This window comes from Natator depressus, chromosome 6 (genome assembly GCF_965152275.1).
Source record: "Natator depressus isolate rNatDep1 chromosome 6, rNatDep2.hap1, whole genome shotgun sequence".
Taxonomy (NCBI): domain Eukaryota; kingdom Metazoa; phylum Chordata; order Testudines; family Cheloniidae; genus Natator; species Natator depressus.
This window is the reverse complement of record NC_134239.1, coordinates 94,343,296-94,361,763: the sequence shown is the minus strand read 5'-3', so window position 1 is coordinate 94,361,763 and position 18,468 is coordinate 94,343,296. Positions and strand designations below refer to the sequence as shown.

Genomic DNA, 18,468 nt, shown 5'->3' with positions numbered 1-18,468 from the left:
GTTTCAGCAGTAGCATAGGCTGCTTTTAGCTGTAACTCATTTCATATGCTCTGGCAGTTGGGGTATATTATTCTAAATGTGTGTGGGTATGGTGTGGGGGCTTTCCTACAGGAATGATCAGGGGTGATTACAATTCACCCCAAAGACAGGCAGGGTCACACAGCAGACTCAGTTTTCACTCCAAAATGTGAGAATTGCCTTGTTTCTACCTTTATGTGGTATCACCTAAAGCCTGGGAAAAGGTGAAGGGATTATATGAGTAAATTGAAGAATGCTGTACACCAATGATGAGAGGTTTAGAGGATCAGTTTTAGACCGAGCTTTTCATTGAACTACAGGGGGAAAACAGGAAGCAGATTTAATATAAAAGAAGGAAAAATGAGGGGATTATCAAGGCAAAATCTTTGGCTTCTCCCACACTGACAATTCATTCCTTTATGCCACTTGGAGTTTAGAGGCTTCTCCTGATTTTCTGATTTTGTCATTTTTTTCTGGATTCCTGCCTCCTCTGTTCCTTAATTGGGCCCAAATGTTGCAGGTTGTGGGGCAGGGTTGTTAAGTACTTTCCATCCATTACAGCCCTGAGTACAAAATCCTCTACTTAGCCCCATAGCAGATATAGGATGGCCAGCAACAGAGTGAGCTTCTCCAATGCTGTCCTCCCTAAACATGACTCAGCCCTGCTATGCAGGAACCACCACTAAGGGGGAGGGGAAGTTCAGTTTGCTTTGTTCATTCAGCCTTTGGCCTCTCAGGGCTTGTCTACACTGCGAAGTTGTCAACAAAACTTTTGTCTTTCACAGGTATTTAAAAAAGCCCCCCCGCGAAAGACAAAAGTTTTGCCGACACAAGTGGCAGCGTGAATGTGGATTTGCTGGCAGGAGCGCTCTCCCGCCAACAAAGCTAACGCCGCTCATGGGGCTGGAAATATTTTGTTGGCAAAAGTGCTGATAAAGTACTGAAAAAGAGCATTTACACACACTGACTTTTAGTGACAAGGCTGTGTCGACACAGCCTTGTCACTAAAAGCTATGTGGTGTAGACAAGCCCTCAGACTGACAATTGAGATACTGGATTTTGTGACATGGACACCTGTCTGCTGAACTGAGATTCCCAACTCATATAAACCACCTAATGGTGCTATGTAAACCAACCTGGATTTGAAGTAGTCACCTAGATTCAAATTTTCCAGTGAGCTTTGGGCCAGGTTTTCAAGTGCTCAGTATTTGAATCAAGGCCAGAGCTCAGCTCCAATTTGGCCACTTACAATTTTTTCAGCAGTGCTCAGTACCCAGCAGCTCCCATTGTGATACTTATGGCCAGATTGTCAAAAGAGCTCCATGTTGCCATGCTGAGCTTTTCTGAACATCTGGCTACTGATTTTGGTGCCTAAATGTACTGAACTCTTTTAGACATCTGGCCCCTAGTGAAGTGAGGCTCTGAACTCCTTTACCCATTGCAGACATGTGTAAACACAGAAGTGTGTGCACTGTTTTAACTAAAGATGTGATGTTAAAGCAGGTTTGTGAAAGTGATCAACTTTGTGTGTAGACACTCTTGCTTGGGTTTAAACTTGCCTTACATTGGTTTAGCTTGCCATTGTCCTCCAGCAGGGGCTATTTCTGAGATGCAAGGGCCCAGCCTTTCCCTCCCATGTTTGTCTTTCCCATCGTAGGAGAGCTCATTATTGGGTTTGCTGAGTCTTTTGACTTCAGATGAACTGTTTGTTCTGTTCCCAGTGCAGAGCTCAGTGGTGGAGGGAGAGAAGAAAAAGAAAACCCTTCTCACATCAATATATGGATTTAAATTTGTTCCTAGCTTCAGGTCTTCAGTAACTTCAGTGCCATGAAACCAAAGATGAATTTTGCCCAGAGATTTATGTGTATGTGTGAGAAATACTATGGTTAAATCTGCTTTGAAAATAAAATATCAATAGCACAGGAAAAATGAGCAAGAGAGTCCTGTATCCATGTATTCCCCAGAGTTGAGTAAATTTTACTAGTTCTGTGATTGGTGGAGAGAACAGCCTATTCAGCTTCATCCTGCCTCTTGATGCACGCTGAGAGAGAGAACCTAAAGGGCTAGGTGAACCTGCATCTGACTTTTGTTCCTGAACAAGGCCATGACCACACTACAAACTTTGGTCAATGCAAGTTACATGGGCATAAACCCACCACAGTTAGTACATTGCTTGTGTGCGTGCATATTTTGGTCCTTGTGTCAGCAGTGTGCATACTCACCAGGAGTGCTTGTATCAATGCACAGGGCAGTGCACCATGGGTTGGTTTCCCATAAGGTTGCCAAACTTCCAGGATCGTCCTGGGGTCTCCAGGAATTAAGGGTTAATCTTTAATTAAAGATTGTGTCATGTGATGAAACCTCCAGGCTTATGTACAACCAAAATTGGCAACCCTACTATCCCAGTGTGCAATCCGCCACCATTCAGTGCACTGTCTTCTGTGAAGTTTTGGCAATGCATGGTGGGGTTGAAATGAGTTGTGCAGGGGTGACTCGGAGCATGGGATCAGCTTCCTAGTGTGCAACAGTCTCCATCCCAAAATGTCATCTGTATCCCATAATTTTCATGCCTCTTTTCTAAATCCCACAAACCTACATGGCCCTCCTCACTGTCCACCATCTCTGACAGAAGAATGGAGCCTGCCCAGCTCTGCACTATCATCATAAGCACTGGAAGCACAGGATGCATGATCCTCTGTTATTTGCAAAGCTGCAAGAAGAAAAGACTCAGAGGGGAACATGATGATTTTTTGGAGTACAGATTGCGGTGGGACACAGTGAGAACCAATTCAAGGTTGTTGGAGGTGTTCACAGAGCAGCTGTGGATAGTGGAGCACCACTTCTTGGCCTGAGAAAAGAGCACTGACTGGTGAGATTGCTTCCCAATGCCAGCTTGAGATGATAAGCAGTGGCTGCAGAATTTTCGGATGCGCAAGGCCACATTCCCGAATCTGTGTGTCAAGCTCACCCCAACCTTCCAGTGCAGGGACACCAAAATTAGAGCTGCACTGACAGTGGGGAAGCGAGAGGCACTCGCACTGTGGAAACGTGCAATGCCAGATTGCTGCTGGTCCATGGGAAATCATTTTGAAGTCTGAAAATCCACTGTGGGGGCTGTTCTGATGCAAGTGTGAAGGTCTGTTGATCGCCTCCTGCTACACAGGACTGTGATTCTCAGCAATGTGCAGGACACAGTGGATGGATTTACTACAGTGTGGTTCCCGAACAGTGGTGGAGCAATAGACGGCACACATATCCCTATTTTGGCACCAGACTACCTTGCCACAGAGTACATCAACAGAAAGGGCTAATTTTCCATGGTTATGCAAGCTTTGGTAGATCATGGGAGTGCTTTCACCAACATCAGTGTGGGTCAGTCAGGGAAGGTGCTTGATGTTTGCATCTTTAAAAACACAGAACTATTCAGAAAGCTACAAGCAAGGACTTTGTTCCCTGACCAGTGGATTACCAGTGGGAAGGTTGAAATGCCACCAGTGATACCCGGTGACCCAGCTTACCCCTTACTCCCCTGGCTCATGAAGCTGTTCAACAGCTTCTTTTCCCCATGGAAAGATTCAGCTACTGGCTCAGCAGATGCAGAATTGCAGTTGAATGTGCTTTTGGTGGATTGAAGGGACACTGGCATTGTTTACTCACAAGGTTGGATCTCAGCGAGAAAAATATTCCAGTGGTTATAGCTTCCTGCCATGTCCTGCATACTATCTGTGAAGCAAAGGGGGGGAAAGTTGCTGCCAGGGTAGAGGGCAGACGTGGAGTGGCTGCCTGCTGAGTTTGAACAGCCCGACATGAGATTTATTAGAAGAGCTCAATGTGAAGCTGCATAGCTCAGAGTGGCTTTCAAAGAGCACTTTAACAGTGAGCCACAGTGTAATGTGATGTACTGTACTCTACCCGGCCCTGCTGTTTTGGGGCCTATTAGGAATAGAAATGTGCTTGGTGTACATGTATGAATATAACACTGTCAATGCACCTATTAATTTTGTGGTGCTTGCTGTACATTTATGATTATTACACTGTGTCACTGCTACTAGGTGTAGTGGCACACTGTACAATATCAGGTAAGGGGGTGCTTTCAGAACTGCTAGGCACTCTGCAGCCTATGTTGTGAACTAGTAAAGATGAATTTTGTTCCAAATAATAGAATTTTATTCTGTCACAAAATCAGGGAAAAGAAAAATCCATGCAATTTTAAAGCAAATACATCAATAACTTAATAAATTAATAGAATAGAACTTATGAAGCGGAACAAACATTCATGTCCATTTTATTTACACATACACCAACTGTGGCATTCACAGGTCAGTGTATATGAAGCTGTGGTTGTCTTTAATGTCCCCATGGGGGAGTGGTAGGCGGAAGGCAATGGTCCCTGGTGCCACATGGAATGTTGTGGAGGGTAGGTGTTGTAGAGATGTGCTGCAATAGAGTTTTCCATGGATTGCAGAGGAAGGCAAGCCCGGGATTATTGAACCTGTAGGATCCACAAGAGTCTGCAGCATCTGGGTTTGCTGCCTGAGAAGCCTCATGATGTCCTGGTGCATCTCCCTTTCCTTTTCCTGCTGGGACTCTTGGGCCTTTCTCCTCTCTGCGCTTTCTTTCTCCAGGCCTTTCCACAATGTTCATTCTCCAGTCACTGTGCTCATGGTCCAGTGCAGCACTGGCTTGCAGGATCTCATGAACATGTCATCCCAAGTCCTCTTCTTTCCCCTCCTTCTCTGGCTTATGGATTCCACGGGTGTGGAGGGGCCTCAACAGCAGCAGCTGCAGCTAAAATTGTCAGTATAGTCACAACAGAAAGTGAAAGTTAAGATTCAGAACTCCCTTCCCTTGCTCCCCTCAAGTTTTAAACAAGATATGCCTATTGACACTTCTGCTTGGGAGTGCTTGTGCACGGCATCACGCAAAGTGCCAGCTGTGGATAGTATGGCCCACCAGGGGTGAGGGAAATGGGAAGGGAGTTGCTCAGTTGCATCAAACTATGAGTATAGGGCAATGTCACTGAATACTGGCACCATTTTCCATAGATGGTGGGATTTTATCTCACTTCTGAGGGTAACAAAGGCACAGAGAGCATAATTATCATGGACTGGCATGGGAAAGTGTCCTACCACTGAGGAAAAAATAAGACTGCCATCCCTGGAAATCTTTGGGAGAGGATAGCAGAGTAATTCCATGAACATTTCATCGAGCTCTCTCAGGAGGATTCAAGAGAATAAGAGGAACCTAATTAATGTGATGAGGTTTGGAGTTCAATCTCTGATTGGGGGAAAGGAATTTATCTGAGTCACTCGCATTTTTTATTACCTTCATTGCTATTTATTTCTATAGCCTCCCTAGTGTGCTTGGTGGTCAGGAATGATTTTAGATTTGGTTTCCCTTTTAATTCTATTCACGTGTGTGTGCACAAGCTCAGTGGCACTCAAAATAAGAATAAATCACTGAATTCAGACAGTAAGATTCTAACCTTCCTGGGTGTAATCTCGTGTTGGAATCTTCTTGTTGATTGAAATCTGATCTTTGGATAATGTTTGAGTAGGTTGGTGCATATACAGACACCTATCGGCTCTAGCCCTGAGGTTTGCTAATAGTTATCACAAGTGGAGTCTCAGTAATGGAATGGAAATTACAAGGTTCACTGGTATAATTTCCTGAAATGTCCTGAAGCTGATTTTGGAGCAGTGATATAGTTTAATACAAGTGTGAGTGGCATAAATACAGATAATTAACATTTGGGTATCTTCTATGTTCCATACCAAATGCAAGAAGCTAGAAACTAGAACACTAGAAGGACAGTGGCACTATCAAAGCAGACCTGGTAATGTAGGACAGAAAGTACAAAGTTGGTGGCCTAAGGTTAGGTGTTGTGATTATTATCGAAGGTGCTGTTCATATGTGACCCATAGCTGTTTTGACCCATAGCTGTGGGGCTGGCAGTAGTAAAAACTGAATGTTGTCTGTAAATGCAACTCAGTCACACAGGGAGTAGATATGCAGAATAGCCAGGGCCATTTTTCTATAGTCCATTTTCCACAATCACTTTTTAAAGGGGCAGTGTCCCAATTTAATATAAATCCTATTTTATGGGATTTTTTTATGGGATCAGCACAGAGTTATCTGCAGTGGTGAGTGCACTGCTATCACAAGGAATATGTAGCATGAAGAGAGAGTGGTGATTCTGAAGAAAACTGAAATAAAATTAGTGTTATTATTTACGTACCAGCAGTGTGCTTGGCTTTCTTCACTAAAACCTATAGTGAACCACAGTTCCATGCGCTGAAAAGCCTAGTGGCTGAATGCTCATTCAGTGCAAAAGTCACAAGGATACCTATGGGGCAGTGAATTGTCATGCATTTGTGTGCTTCATGTTAGGAGTGACTCTTCAGGAAAAATTTGAATGAAGAGAGGTGAATGCTGGTGCACAGGGGTACAAAGGGTGTTTCAAGTTTATGGGTCAGCAAAACAGAGCAGACAACCGAAGGGTGTTTGTTTATTTGACATGCCAGCCTGCATATCAGTTTCAGTGCACGGCAAGGCAGAGCTCTCCCTGTATTGTACAGAGTGTTGGCTCTGAAAGTGGGACATTAGGTTCCCCCAGGATGCTTTGCAGCACTTTCTCTGTATCAGGGCATTCTCTAGCCATGAAGAATTAGGATCTGGTTGGGAAAGTTTACACAAAAGAAGTAGGGGGCTCTGTTGGAGGCTTTGCTCTCATTAACCCATCTCTCCTCCTCCCCTTGGATTGATTTGTTTGTACAGGCTTGGTTGCCTCCAGCAACACATTATTAGTGTGAACTTTCATGTATCCTTGGAGACCTGAAGATTTCCCTGAAAACCTTTTGAATTCTTAGTCTCCATGGAGGGTGAAATGAGCAGACATTTCAGTCAACAAATGCAGTTGCTTTGGATTTTCTTACCCCTTTCTATAAATATCTGAAAGCCAGGTTGGTACATCTCCCCAGCAGCCACTGTAACTGAACCACCAACCTCCACTTCTCACAGCCTCTGTTAGCGGGACACCCTTCCCAGGAAAGGCAGCCATTGACGCTACCTAGTTAAACAACATTAAATGCCCTAGCTGAGACCAGGGAGCATGCCACGCTTAGGTAAGAGGATGCTGGCAGTGCAATGAGCTCCTCTGTACATGGCTCGCTCAGGGGTTTATTCCCTGCTGATCGGACTCTCCTTCAGACTGCCTCAGCTCAGTTTGAAATGGCAGGTCTCAGTAGGTCTCAGAGTCCTTTTTTTAGCTCCTCCTTACATTTTGTATCCTCGTCTTGCCTATACCCAGCATGGATTAAACATCCTGGAAATACCCTGATTTCCTGTCTAGCAATAGTCGCATGAGTGTCCAGGAACAGAATGGACCATGAGGACTGAACTCCCCTGCTGGTGGTTGTTGGCAGGTCAAGGGTGAGACATATTGGCAGAGACTAGTGTTGCAGCAATGGTGAAAGTGCAAACGAGTATTTTAATAATCACTGAGCAGGGTCAGATGGTATGGTGGTTAAAATGCACCAACAGCCCCTGTACATTGGCACTGCAGTTCCAGGAGCTGTAATTTTATGGGGGGAAATATAGACAAGGCCTCTTTGTTTAGTGTGAATCCCTTACAGCGGGCACTCCATGCACCAAGAGAGCTAGAAGCTGAAATGCCATCCTCTGTGGACTCCATAATGCATTCTTTCCTTGCGTGTACTAACTTAGGGCTCTGTGTAGATTACATTACAGCTGCTCAGCAAAGCAGAGGTGATGCTGAACTCCACTAGGTTTTTGAGACTGTCCCTAACGCAGACTTGCTGGTGCGCTGATCATTACACCTCCTGCAAGATGTACTTACAACAAGCCACTGTATCCTGTATCAAACAGGTTGCCATTATGAACGCCTATTGTCCCCAGCCCTGTTCTCCCTCCTTCCCCCAGGCTCTTTTCTGCTGATGGACGAAAGGGGGGGAAGGGAGAGGGAGTGCTGGGGCGGGGTGTGGGGGGGGTTGTTCTGTGCAGTGACATGATTGACAGTCCAGCTGCATCCACAGAACAAAACCAGTTTGTCTTGCATGTCTAAACAACCAAAGGCTGAACTAATGGAACAAACAGGTGTGAGGAGGGGAAGGAAGGGGGTGTCACACTCAGCCAATAGCTCCCTGTCTATGCTGGTAAAAAAGAAAATCAGGTCAGTTTAAACTGACACATTCCTCACAAAGTGGGAGGGAGAGAAGCTGTTGGAGGCCTTCTTCAGTGAGGGAAGGTGTTTAAGATTAACCCCTACCTTAAAAGTGGATTCCAAGTCAGATGCCATGTGATCAGATTCCCTGCAGTCTTTCTGGCATGCACCTGGAAACCTCAGCACAGATGCCTTTTGATTTCTGCTTCAGCACAGGGAGGAAATGAGAGGCAAGGCAATGAGAGTGTGGACAGGTAGGATACGTTCTTTTTTCACGGTGCGCTGAAGTGGATGCAGCAAATGGCTTTGTCACAGCTGAGATCATGCTTATCCCTCTGTCCTACAGAAGAGTCAAAAAATCGAGGTTGTGAGCATGGTGGCTTTTAAAGATCACATGGTGCTTTTTGGAGAATAAGGGTTCTAAGCAATGGCTTCCCAGTGAAATTCCATTTCAGATAGTTGCATAGGATACTCTCTTCCTAAAAGCCCTGGTAGTTTCATTTGGATTGAGGGGAAATGTGTTTTTCACTCACTGTCCTGTGCTATTGCTGTTAAACAGCTCCTGCATTCTGTCCCAGAGGTGGCTGCATTTCGGTAGTGGGTATAGCGATCTGTTTGTGATTCAAACAGGGATGTGCCGAGGGATGTGCATGCTGCCACTTCCCGCAGCCCCCATTGGCCTGGAACGGTGAACCGCGGCCAGTGGGAGCTGCGATCGGCTGAACCTGCGGACGCAGCAGGTAAACAAACCAGCCTGGACTGCTAGGGGGCTTACCTTGGTGGGCTGTGTGCCAAAGGTTGCTGATCCCTGAATTAAAGGGATACTATCAAGATAAAAAACCTATATGCTGTTTATATTGTGACAGGGTCAGGCCAGATGGCTACAGGAGAGTAATAGAAGGCAGATATATTAGCCCCAGGTTAAGTAGGTCCCTTTTCCCTGGGTAAGGTAACAGGGAAGGTTCCAGAACAATCAGGAACCTTCTGGAGACAATTAAGACAGACAGGCTGATTAGAACACCTGCAGCCAATCAAGAAGCTGCTAGAATCAATTAAGGCAGGCTAATCAGGGCACCTGGGTTTAAAAAGGAGCTCACTTCAGTTTGTGGTGTGCGTGTAAGGTGCTGGGAGCAAGAGGCGCTAGGAGCTGAGAGTGAGAATGCATACTGTTGGAGGACTGAGGAGTACAAGCATTATCAGACACCAGGAGGAAGGTCCTATGGTGAGGATAAAGAAGGTGTTGGGAGGAGGCCATGGGGAAGTAGCCCAGGGAGTTGTAGCTGTCGCACAGCTGTTCCAGAAGGCACTCTAGACAGCTGCATTCCACAGGGCCCTGGGCTGGAACCCGGAGTAGACGGCGGCCCGGGTTCCCCCCAAACCTCCCAACTCCTGGTCAGACACAGGAGCTATTGACCTGGACTGTGGGCTCACAAAAACGGCCAAACTGAGGGCTGCTGTGAAGCTCCAAGGTGAGCAAATCCTCCAATAAGTGCAAGACACACCAAGGCAGAGGAGGAACTTTGTCACAATATTAATAAAACAACTTTTGCTACAGAAATGGAAAGTGTACAAAAATGTAGTTTAATTTTCACCACTCGTGATATATTTTTGCACTTCACTGAAGGATGCAATTAGGCTGGCAATTTTTTAGTCAGTCACACTCTCTAGTTTTTGTGCTCTAGCCTAAAACAATTTGAGTGTTGTGTCTGGGTTTCCAGCACTTCAGGAGGACACTGTTTTACATTTAAAAATAAGTAATAAGAATAGTCATTGTCTTTTCTTATTTTTTAAACCATTACATCAATTCTGTTACCAAACCTTCTGCTCTACAAACCCTAATGGCACGATTCTAATCCGACTGAAACTGGTGTGAATTTGGAGTAACTCCATTGAAGTCAATGGAATTATATTGGATGTAATTGAGCTCAGAATCAGGCCCTAAATGTTGTGATTAAAGTGCTTCACAGAGCTCCTTCAGCAGGGCACAGAGAATATTACTAAGATTGCTGAAATTGCACCAAAAATTTAGCAACACTGAAGTTAAGGCCTAGAGTGGGCTATTGTATCATTTCCAATCTTAATCCATTGAAGTCAGGGGGAGGTAGATAATCCTCACTCTTTCACTACCACCTCCTCAAAGAGCTGAGAATGCCAAACATCATCTATGTGCCCGTGGATTTTGTTTTGAGATGGACACTATCTACTTGAAAATCACATACAGTATCTGTCTTGAAAATTTTACGTACTGTAATTGAGTAAGTTTACGTGGTGCATTTAAGAGTATTTTGTGTGGGTCAGTCAGTTTCGCCTGTTTGTGTCAGTCTGTAGCACGACAACAGAGAAAACTAGCACATTAAAAGACAGGAAAATGTGATTGTGAATGCACAAAAATTGTTGGGGGGAAGGAGGGGTTCTAATGCATAGGTGTCATATATGACTGCTCTTTTAAATTTTGAATTGACTTTCAAGTTGACACCCCTATAATGTGATGGGAATGGAGATTCTGATGAAGGGGGAGAATTAACTTTCAAGAGAGTGAAGGCACTGGACTAAGATTCTGGATATTCAGATTCTGTTTCCTGCTCTGCCACAGACTTCCTTTGTGATGATGGGCAGATCATTTAATCTCTCTGTTTCTCAGTTCCCCATCTGTAAATTGGGGATGATAATAATTCCCTAGCCTTTGAGACTGTTGTGAGGATACAGTCATTCATCTTTGGGAGCTGCTCTGATGCCATGCTGATGTACGCCATAGAAAAGCCTGTAAAATAAATAACACGTCAGCCCGTAGCTTCTGCTGCAGAAGTTTCTGTATTGAAGTAGTAGCACAGGAGTGGCTGCAGCTTTGTGAAAGCTTGGGAACATGAGGGATTCCTTTATCCATCAATTTTATGATGACTCTCTCATCTCTCGACAAATTTGTTAACCTGCTTATGAATTTTAAAGCGCATCAAACGTAGTCTGGGTTTGAAATTGTCATCCACTATGTCCCTCCTGAAAAAGCAGAACTGCCCCTCCTTTTTAAGAGCTGGGGAGCACTTTGTTAATAAGCTTGACTGAACAAGTCTTTATTAAACTGTTCATCTTGCCAGGTTGGGGGATTTATTTGTCCCCATCCTCCATTCAGACCGTGACCTGGATGAATCAACTGTAGTGCCTGAGATCTGAAAAGCTTTTGTTTGGTCTCTATAGTCCTAACTGCAATTAGCAGCTCAGCAGCTTGTTTCCTGGGGCAGGAGAAGGCCGTGGGGGTCTTCGAGTGTGTAACCACAGCTCTAAATGTCATTCACTTTGAACGTCAGTCAGGTGATTCAGCAGCATGTGATTTAGCCAGTAAATCCCCAGTCCCATGAAAATCAATGAAAGTTTAGGATGGTACCTGGGGCATCGTGTTCACTGTGCCCTCTCAGTAACCTGTGGTCTCTCTGTGGCACCTCTTTACAAACTGATACCACAGCCTCTATGTCTATGGCTGTCACTCACATTACTTTTACCTACGTACTACAAGAGAGCAGGGACAAGTAGTGGGCCAAAATCTCATCTCTCATTGGTGTAAAGGGGTCAGCCGTGGTCCAGGGAAGAAACTTAGTTTCTCTCAGCTGCTAGCATTAGCATTCTTGCAGAAACTCTTGTCCAGATATAGTTCATCTCTCTTTTGATTGGGGTGACACAATTACAAGGGGCATGTGTTCCCACTAGCCTTTGATAAAAAGTAATCACCAAATTGAAGTTAAAGAAACACACCAATTATTTTACCTAGTATCAAAACAAAACATGAAATTGCAGTCTAGGTGATGCATCTTCCTTTCCTTTATTCTCTTCAAACTGGCTAAACAAGATTTCAAGCTTATTTCTTGTAGATTCACACCTGTCTTGCTGTGCAGTGCACTAACTCACCACGTAGACAAGCCCTTAATTCAGCAGTGACCATGGAGAGTGCCTGATATTGCTTAAGAGCAAACCTCTATGTAAACTGATCAAGAAGCAGTGTTCATAGCCTCTGAATGGAGTTTGGTCCAGGTCTCCCCTTCTGCAAGGATGGTGGCTGCTACATAAAGAATTGTGAGCAGGGCCTAAATTAGGTGTGAATGAGAATGAGGGTGTTCTGATGGAGCATGGAGGATACTAGATTGGGAATAAGTTTATGAAAATTTGGAGAGCCCAAGGAAACTCTCAGCAAACCTTTCCTGCTACTGAGAATCCACTAGGCTGTGGAGTAGTCTCCCAAGGAAAGTGATGAAAGCTCCATCACCACGGATATTTAAAGCTAGATCTGACAAAGCAATAGGGAACATGTAGACCAATCCTGTGCTGGCCCATAGTGGGGGTGGACTAGATACCCAATAGCTCTCCTTCATCTCCAATTGTGTACTTCTAAAATTTTTGACAAACGTCTCCTCTTCAAGGGGTGAAAGGGTTAATACTAACTGGGTGAAAATCTCTGCTTCCTATGAAGTGAGTTTGCCAGGGCCTGTCAGAGACATCCCTGCACCTAAGGGGGGTGTCAATAAAATAAAGGGAAGGGTAACCACCTTTCTGTATACAGTGCTATAAAATCCCTCCTGGCCAGAGGCAAAACCTCTAAAGGGTTAAGAAGCTAGGATAACCTCGCTGGCACCTGACCAAAATGACCAATGAGAAGACAAGATACTTTCAAAGCTGGAGGGGGGGAAACAAAGGGTCTGTCCGTGTGATGCTTTTGCCGGGAACAGATCAGGAATGCAGTCTCAGAACTTCTGTTAGTTAGTAAGTAATCTAGCTAGAAATGCGTTAAATTTCATTTTGTTTAGTGGCTGGTAAAATAAGCTGTGCTGAATGGAATGTACATTCCTGTTTTTGTGTCTTTTTGTAACTTAAGGTTTTGCCTAGAGGGATTCTCTATGTTTTGAATCTGATTACCCTGTAAGGTATTTACCATCCTGATTTTACAGAGGTGATTCTTTTACCTTTTCTTTCATTAAAATTCTTCTTTTAAGAACCTGATTGCTTTTTCATTGTTCTTAAGATCCAAGGGCTTGGGTCTGTGTTCACCTGTACAAATTGGTGAGGATTTTTATCACGCCTTCCCCAGGAAAGGGGGTGTAGGGTTTGGGGGAATATTTTGGGGGAAGACGTCTCCAAGTGGGCTCTTTCCCTGTTCTTTGTTTAACATGCTTGGTGGTGGCAGCATAGGGTTCAAGGACAAGGCAAAGTTTGTACCTTGGGGAGTTTTTAACCTAAGCTGGTAAGAATAAGCTTAGGGGGTCTTTCATGCAGGTCCCCACATCTGTACCCTAGAGTTCAGAGTGGGGAAGGAACCTTGACATGGTGGCAGAGCAGTGGGATCATTTTGAGATCATTTTGAGATTTTTTTGAGATCATTTTGAGATTATTTTGAACCAGAAGCACAGCAGGATTTGTAAATGTTTTGTAAAAGAGGATTGCAGCTGTAGAGTCTGTGTCTCTGCCTGGGGGACAGAGCAGCAGGCATAACAAAGGGATTTTTCTTTTTTGAGCTGGAGTTTTCTCTACCTAAAGGCAGGGTAGTTAACCTCCTGCAGGGAAATTCACAAGTTTTTCATAGACTTGAAGAGGGGTTTTTTTTAAGATAAGAGCAGCTGGAAGGTTTTCTGTCTATTTGCCTGGAGACAGAGGTGTTAGTTTTTGGGTTTTTTTAAAGATTTTTCTGTAGGCTGAGAATAGCTATCAGAGAACATAGGTATTACGTTACAGCACAGCAAAATTTTACAAGCCAGGTTTTTTGGTTTTGTTTTGTGGTTTTCTTTCTAACTCTCGGGTGTAAAGTTACTTAAAAACAGAGAGGCTAGGATGACAGAAACCAAGGCACAACACAAACTGGAGTTAACCAGACTGGAGGCAGGGAAAGAGGCAGAAAAACCCCAAGAGGCTGCCCACCAGAGAGCTATGGAGGCACAAAAAGCCCAAGAGTTTCCCCACAAAAGAGCTATGGAGGCAGCGGAAGTGGCAGAAAAAGCCCAGGAGGCTGCCCACAGGAGAGCTATGGAGGCAAGAGAAAAAGAACTGGAGGAGAAGGAAAAAGAGAGGAAGCATGAACTGGAGATGGAGAAGGCAAAGGCTCAGCAGAATATACCGGATAACCCTAACTATCCTCACCCAACAATCCACAAATGGGAGCAACTATGTCCACAGTATGATGAATCCAGTGATATTGCTGAATATTTTCTCACCGTTGAGAGACTGTGAACACTCCATAAAATTCCTGAAGCTCACAAGATGACCACATTGGTCGCAAAATTGACTGGAAGAGCTCTGGACATATTCAATAAGATGCCTATTGATGAGGCTTCTGACTATAATCATTTCAAGGATCTGGTTTTAAAGCAATTTCAAGTTGTACCTGAAACGTACAGAGTAAAATTTAGAGCCCTTAAGAGAGGACCTGGACTAAGTAATGTGACTTATATAAACCAGATGAAGGATCTGTTAGATAAATGGATCAGAGGAAGGGGTGTAACTAGCTTTGAAGGAATGTGTGATTTGATGACTCAGGAGCAATTCTTGAATATGTCCAAGGAGGATATAAAACAGTGTTTATGGGATAAGAAAATGGACTCAGCAGAAAATCTTGCTTCTTATGCTGATCCAGGATATGCTACAGATGGGTGTAATCTGCCCCTCTGGCAGTGCTTGGGCATCTCCAGTGGTTCTAGTTCCCAAACCAGATGGGGAGATATGTTTTTGCGTGGACTACTGTAAGATAAATGCTGTAACTCACCCAGACAACTATCCAATGCCACACACAGATGAACTATTGGAGAAACTGGGGTGGCCCCTGTTCATCTCTACCTTGGACTTAACCAAGGGGTATGGCAGACATCACTAGATGAATCCACCAAGGAAAGGTCAGCCTTCACCACACATGTCGGGCTGTATGAATTTAATGTGCTCCCTTTCAGGCTGCGGAATGCACCCGCCACCTTCCAAAGACTTGTAGATGGTCTCCTAGCTGGATTGGGAGAATATGCAGTTGCCTACCTTGACGATGTGGCCATATTTTTGGATTCCTGTCCCAAAGTCAAAGAAACAGGTCCAATCCTTCTTAGGCGTGGCCGGATATTACAGGCGATTTGTACCGCAATACAGCCAAATCGCCACCCCACTGATAGACCTAACCAAAAAGACACAAAAACAGGAATATACATTCCATTCAGCACAGCTTATTTTACCAGCCATTAAACAAAAGGAAATCTAATGCATTTCTAGCTAGATTACTTACTAACTAACAGAAGTTCTGAGACTGCATTCCTGCCTGATCTGTTCCCGGCCAAATCATCACACAGACAGACCTTTTGTTTCCCCCTCTCCAGCTTTGAAAGTATCTTGTCTTCTCATTGGTCATTTTGGTCAGATGCCAGAGAGGTTATCTTAGCTTCTTAACTCTTTACAGGTGAAAGGGTTTTGCCTCTGGCCAGGAGGGATTTTATAGCACTGTATACAGAAAGGTGGTTACCCTTCCCTTTATTTTTATGACGGTGGGGGAGGGGCTTAGTCACAATGGCCAAATTAATTATGAGCTCTAATTGGGGAGAAGAAACAAAGGAAAGAGGCTTGGGGAAGCTGATCTCATCTCTCTGGCCTCCTTGCTTTGCTGTCTCAGCCATAAAGATGAGAACCAGGGACAACAGGCAGAAAATTCTGTCAAAAGGCTTTTTGTGGGTGGGTGGAGGGTTGGGCAGGGGATGGAAGGGGTGAAGGGGCGGGGTGGAGAGAGTGAGAAATGGATTGGTTACGTTTGTTTAGGAAGTCAGGGCTTCAGGCTGGAATTTTCATCCTTCCCAGCGACAGGGTTGGTTTAAGCCTCAGACTTGGCTCTAAAAGTTTTTTTAAGCAATTTGTCCTCTGGTTGATCCTCTATCTTGTTCTGCCCTGACCTCAACCTGCCACAGGCTGGTTATTGTCTCTGTTATATAGGAGGCTGTTTTTCTTCTAGCACTTATGGGTAGAGAAAATCCAGTCTGCTACATGAAATTGATTGCTAAGGGAAATGTGGTTGAGAAGGGACTAAGAAGAGGTGTGCATAAGGGGTCTTGTGGTTAAGAGACAGGCCTGAGAGTTAGGAAATGTAAATCCCAGCTCTGCTACTGACTCACTGTGTAATCCTGGCCAAGTCACTTAGGCTCAAATTTTCAAAAGACTAATTCTAGGTACCTCAGTTTTTGATTGCCCAACTTGAGAAACCAGGAGCTTGATTTTCAGGGGTGTGGAACTGAAATTGGTGGGAGCTGAAGGTGCTCAGCACCTCTGCAAATTGGGCTGTAAGATGTCTCAAACTGGACTCCCAAAATTCATAAACACTTTTGAAAATGTTGGTTTTAACCTCTCTCTGCTTTTTACTTCCCTACCTCAGAGGGTTAATTAATGTTTGTAAAGAATGTTGAGCTCCCTGAATGGAAGGTGCAAAGAACTGCAAAGTATTAGTGTTCTTATTGCTATTGTTGCTAAGAATATTATATTGAAATTTGAGCTTGAGTCCACACATCTCATAATAATATACATTCAAGCTAGTGGACTGGGGAAAGAAATCTCGATTAATAAATTCATGAATTCCAAGGCCAGAAGGGACCATTGTGATCATCTAGTCCAGTGGTTCCCAAATTTGTTCCGCCGCTTGTGCAGGGAACTATATGTCATGATGCCAGTTCCCAGCAGGATATCACAAGACCTCTCTCTGCAGAGAGGAGGCAGCATATACCATGAAATGCCCCAAACTCCAATTTTCATCTTTCTGCGGACATCATCTTTATTTTTTGTGGCCTTCTATTAACTACCTCATAGATCTCTTTATCCAACTTTTTGTTATCAACCAGTGGGTGGAATAGCCAGTCTTATGTGGGAGGATCATGGGTCTATTGCGGGTTCTGTGTGTGTGTGTGTGTGTGTGTGTGTATGTGCCAGTGGTTCCCAAACTTGTTCCGCTGCTTGTGCAGGGAAAGCCCCTGGCCAGCCAGGCCAGTTTGTTTACCTGCCGCGTCCGCAGGTTGGGCCAATCGCGGCTCCCAGTGGCCGCGGTTCGCTACTGCAGGCCAGTGGGAGCTGCTGGAAGCGGCGTGGGCCGAGGGACGCACAAGCGGCGGAACAAGTTTGGGAACCACTGGTATATGCATTCGCTACATCTCTCATGTCTTGGGGTGGTCCCAGGCAAGGAAGTCCCATTGATTGATTCTTCCATCCAGCCCATCCACTCCCAAAATGGATTACTGCTGTCCTCTTCGGAGTAGAGCGGAGCAAATTTTTTTCAATTAATAGATTTTTCGCCAAAAATGACAGGTTTCAGAGTAACAGCCGTGTTAGTCTGTATTCGCAAAAAGAAAAGGAGTACTTGTGGCACCTTAGAGACTAACCAATTTATTTGAGCATAAGCTTTCATGAGCTACAGCTCACTTCATCGGATGCATACTGTGGAAAATACAGAAGATGTTTTTATACACACAAACCATGAAAAAATGGGTGTTTATCACTACAAAAGGTTTTCTCTCCCCCCACCCCACTCTCCTGCTGGTAATAGCTTATGTAAAGTGATCACTCTCCTTACAATGTGTATGATAATCAAGGTGGGCCATTTCCAGCACAAATCCAGGTTTTCTCCCCACCCTCCCCAACAAACCCACTCTCCTGTTGGTAATAGCTTATCTAAAGTGATCACTCTCCTTACAGTGTTATCATACACATTGTAAGGAGAGTGATCACTTTAGATAAGCTATTACCAACAGGAGAGTGGGTTTGTTGGGGAGGGTGGGGAGAAAACCTGGATTTGTGCTGGAAATGGCCCACCTTGATGATCATACACATTGTAAGGAGAGTGATCACTTTACATAAGCTATTACCAGCAGGAGAGTGGGGTGGGGGGAGAGAAAACCTTTTGTAGTGATAAACACCCATTTTTTCATGGTTTGTGTGTATAAAAACATCTTCTGTATTTTCCACAGTATGCATCCGATGAAGTGAGCTGTAGCTCACGAAAGCTTATGCTCAAATAAATTGGTTAGTCTCTAAGGTGCCACAAGTACTCCTTTTCTTTTCGTCAAAAATGCATTTTTGGTGCTCTAAAACTATTCATAAATTCAGGACAAATGCAATGACTAGTTTGGCTGAGAAAAATCTAAAATAATGTTTTGATTATAACGGGGTTCAAAAAAGAACTAGATAAGTTCATGGAGGATAGGTCCATCAATGGCTATTAGCCAGAATGGGCAGGGATGGTGTCCCTAGCCTCTGTTTGCCGGAAGCTGGGAATGGGCAAGAGGGGA

General features: G+C 44.4%; 1 protein-coding gene across 2 annotated transcripts in view; it reads left to right on the top strand.

Moving 5' to 3' along the window:
* STON2 (stonin 2) overlaps window positions 1-18,468 on the top strand; it is a 114,367-nt gene that overhangs the window by 47,284 nt on the left and 48,615 nt on the right. The window contains exon 1 of one of the 2 annotated variants that reach the window (XM_074956070.1): window positions 8,229-8,454. The exons of the other annotated variant lie outside the window; for it this stretch is intronic. Within the exon in view, the coding sequence (XP_074812171.1) occupies window positions 8,424-8,454 (31 nt within the window). The 5' untranslated portion in view covers window positions 8,229-8,423. Of the gene's footprint in view, window positions 1-8,228; window positions 8,455-18,468 lie in introns of those variants that run through there. 2 annotated transcript variants of the gene reach the window in all.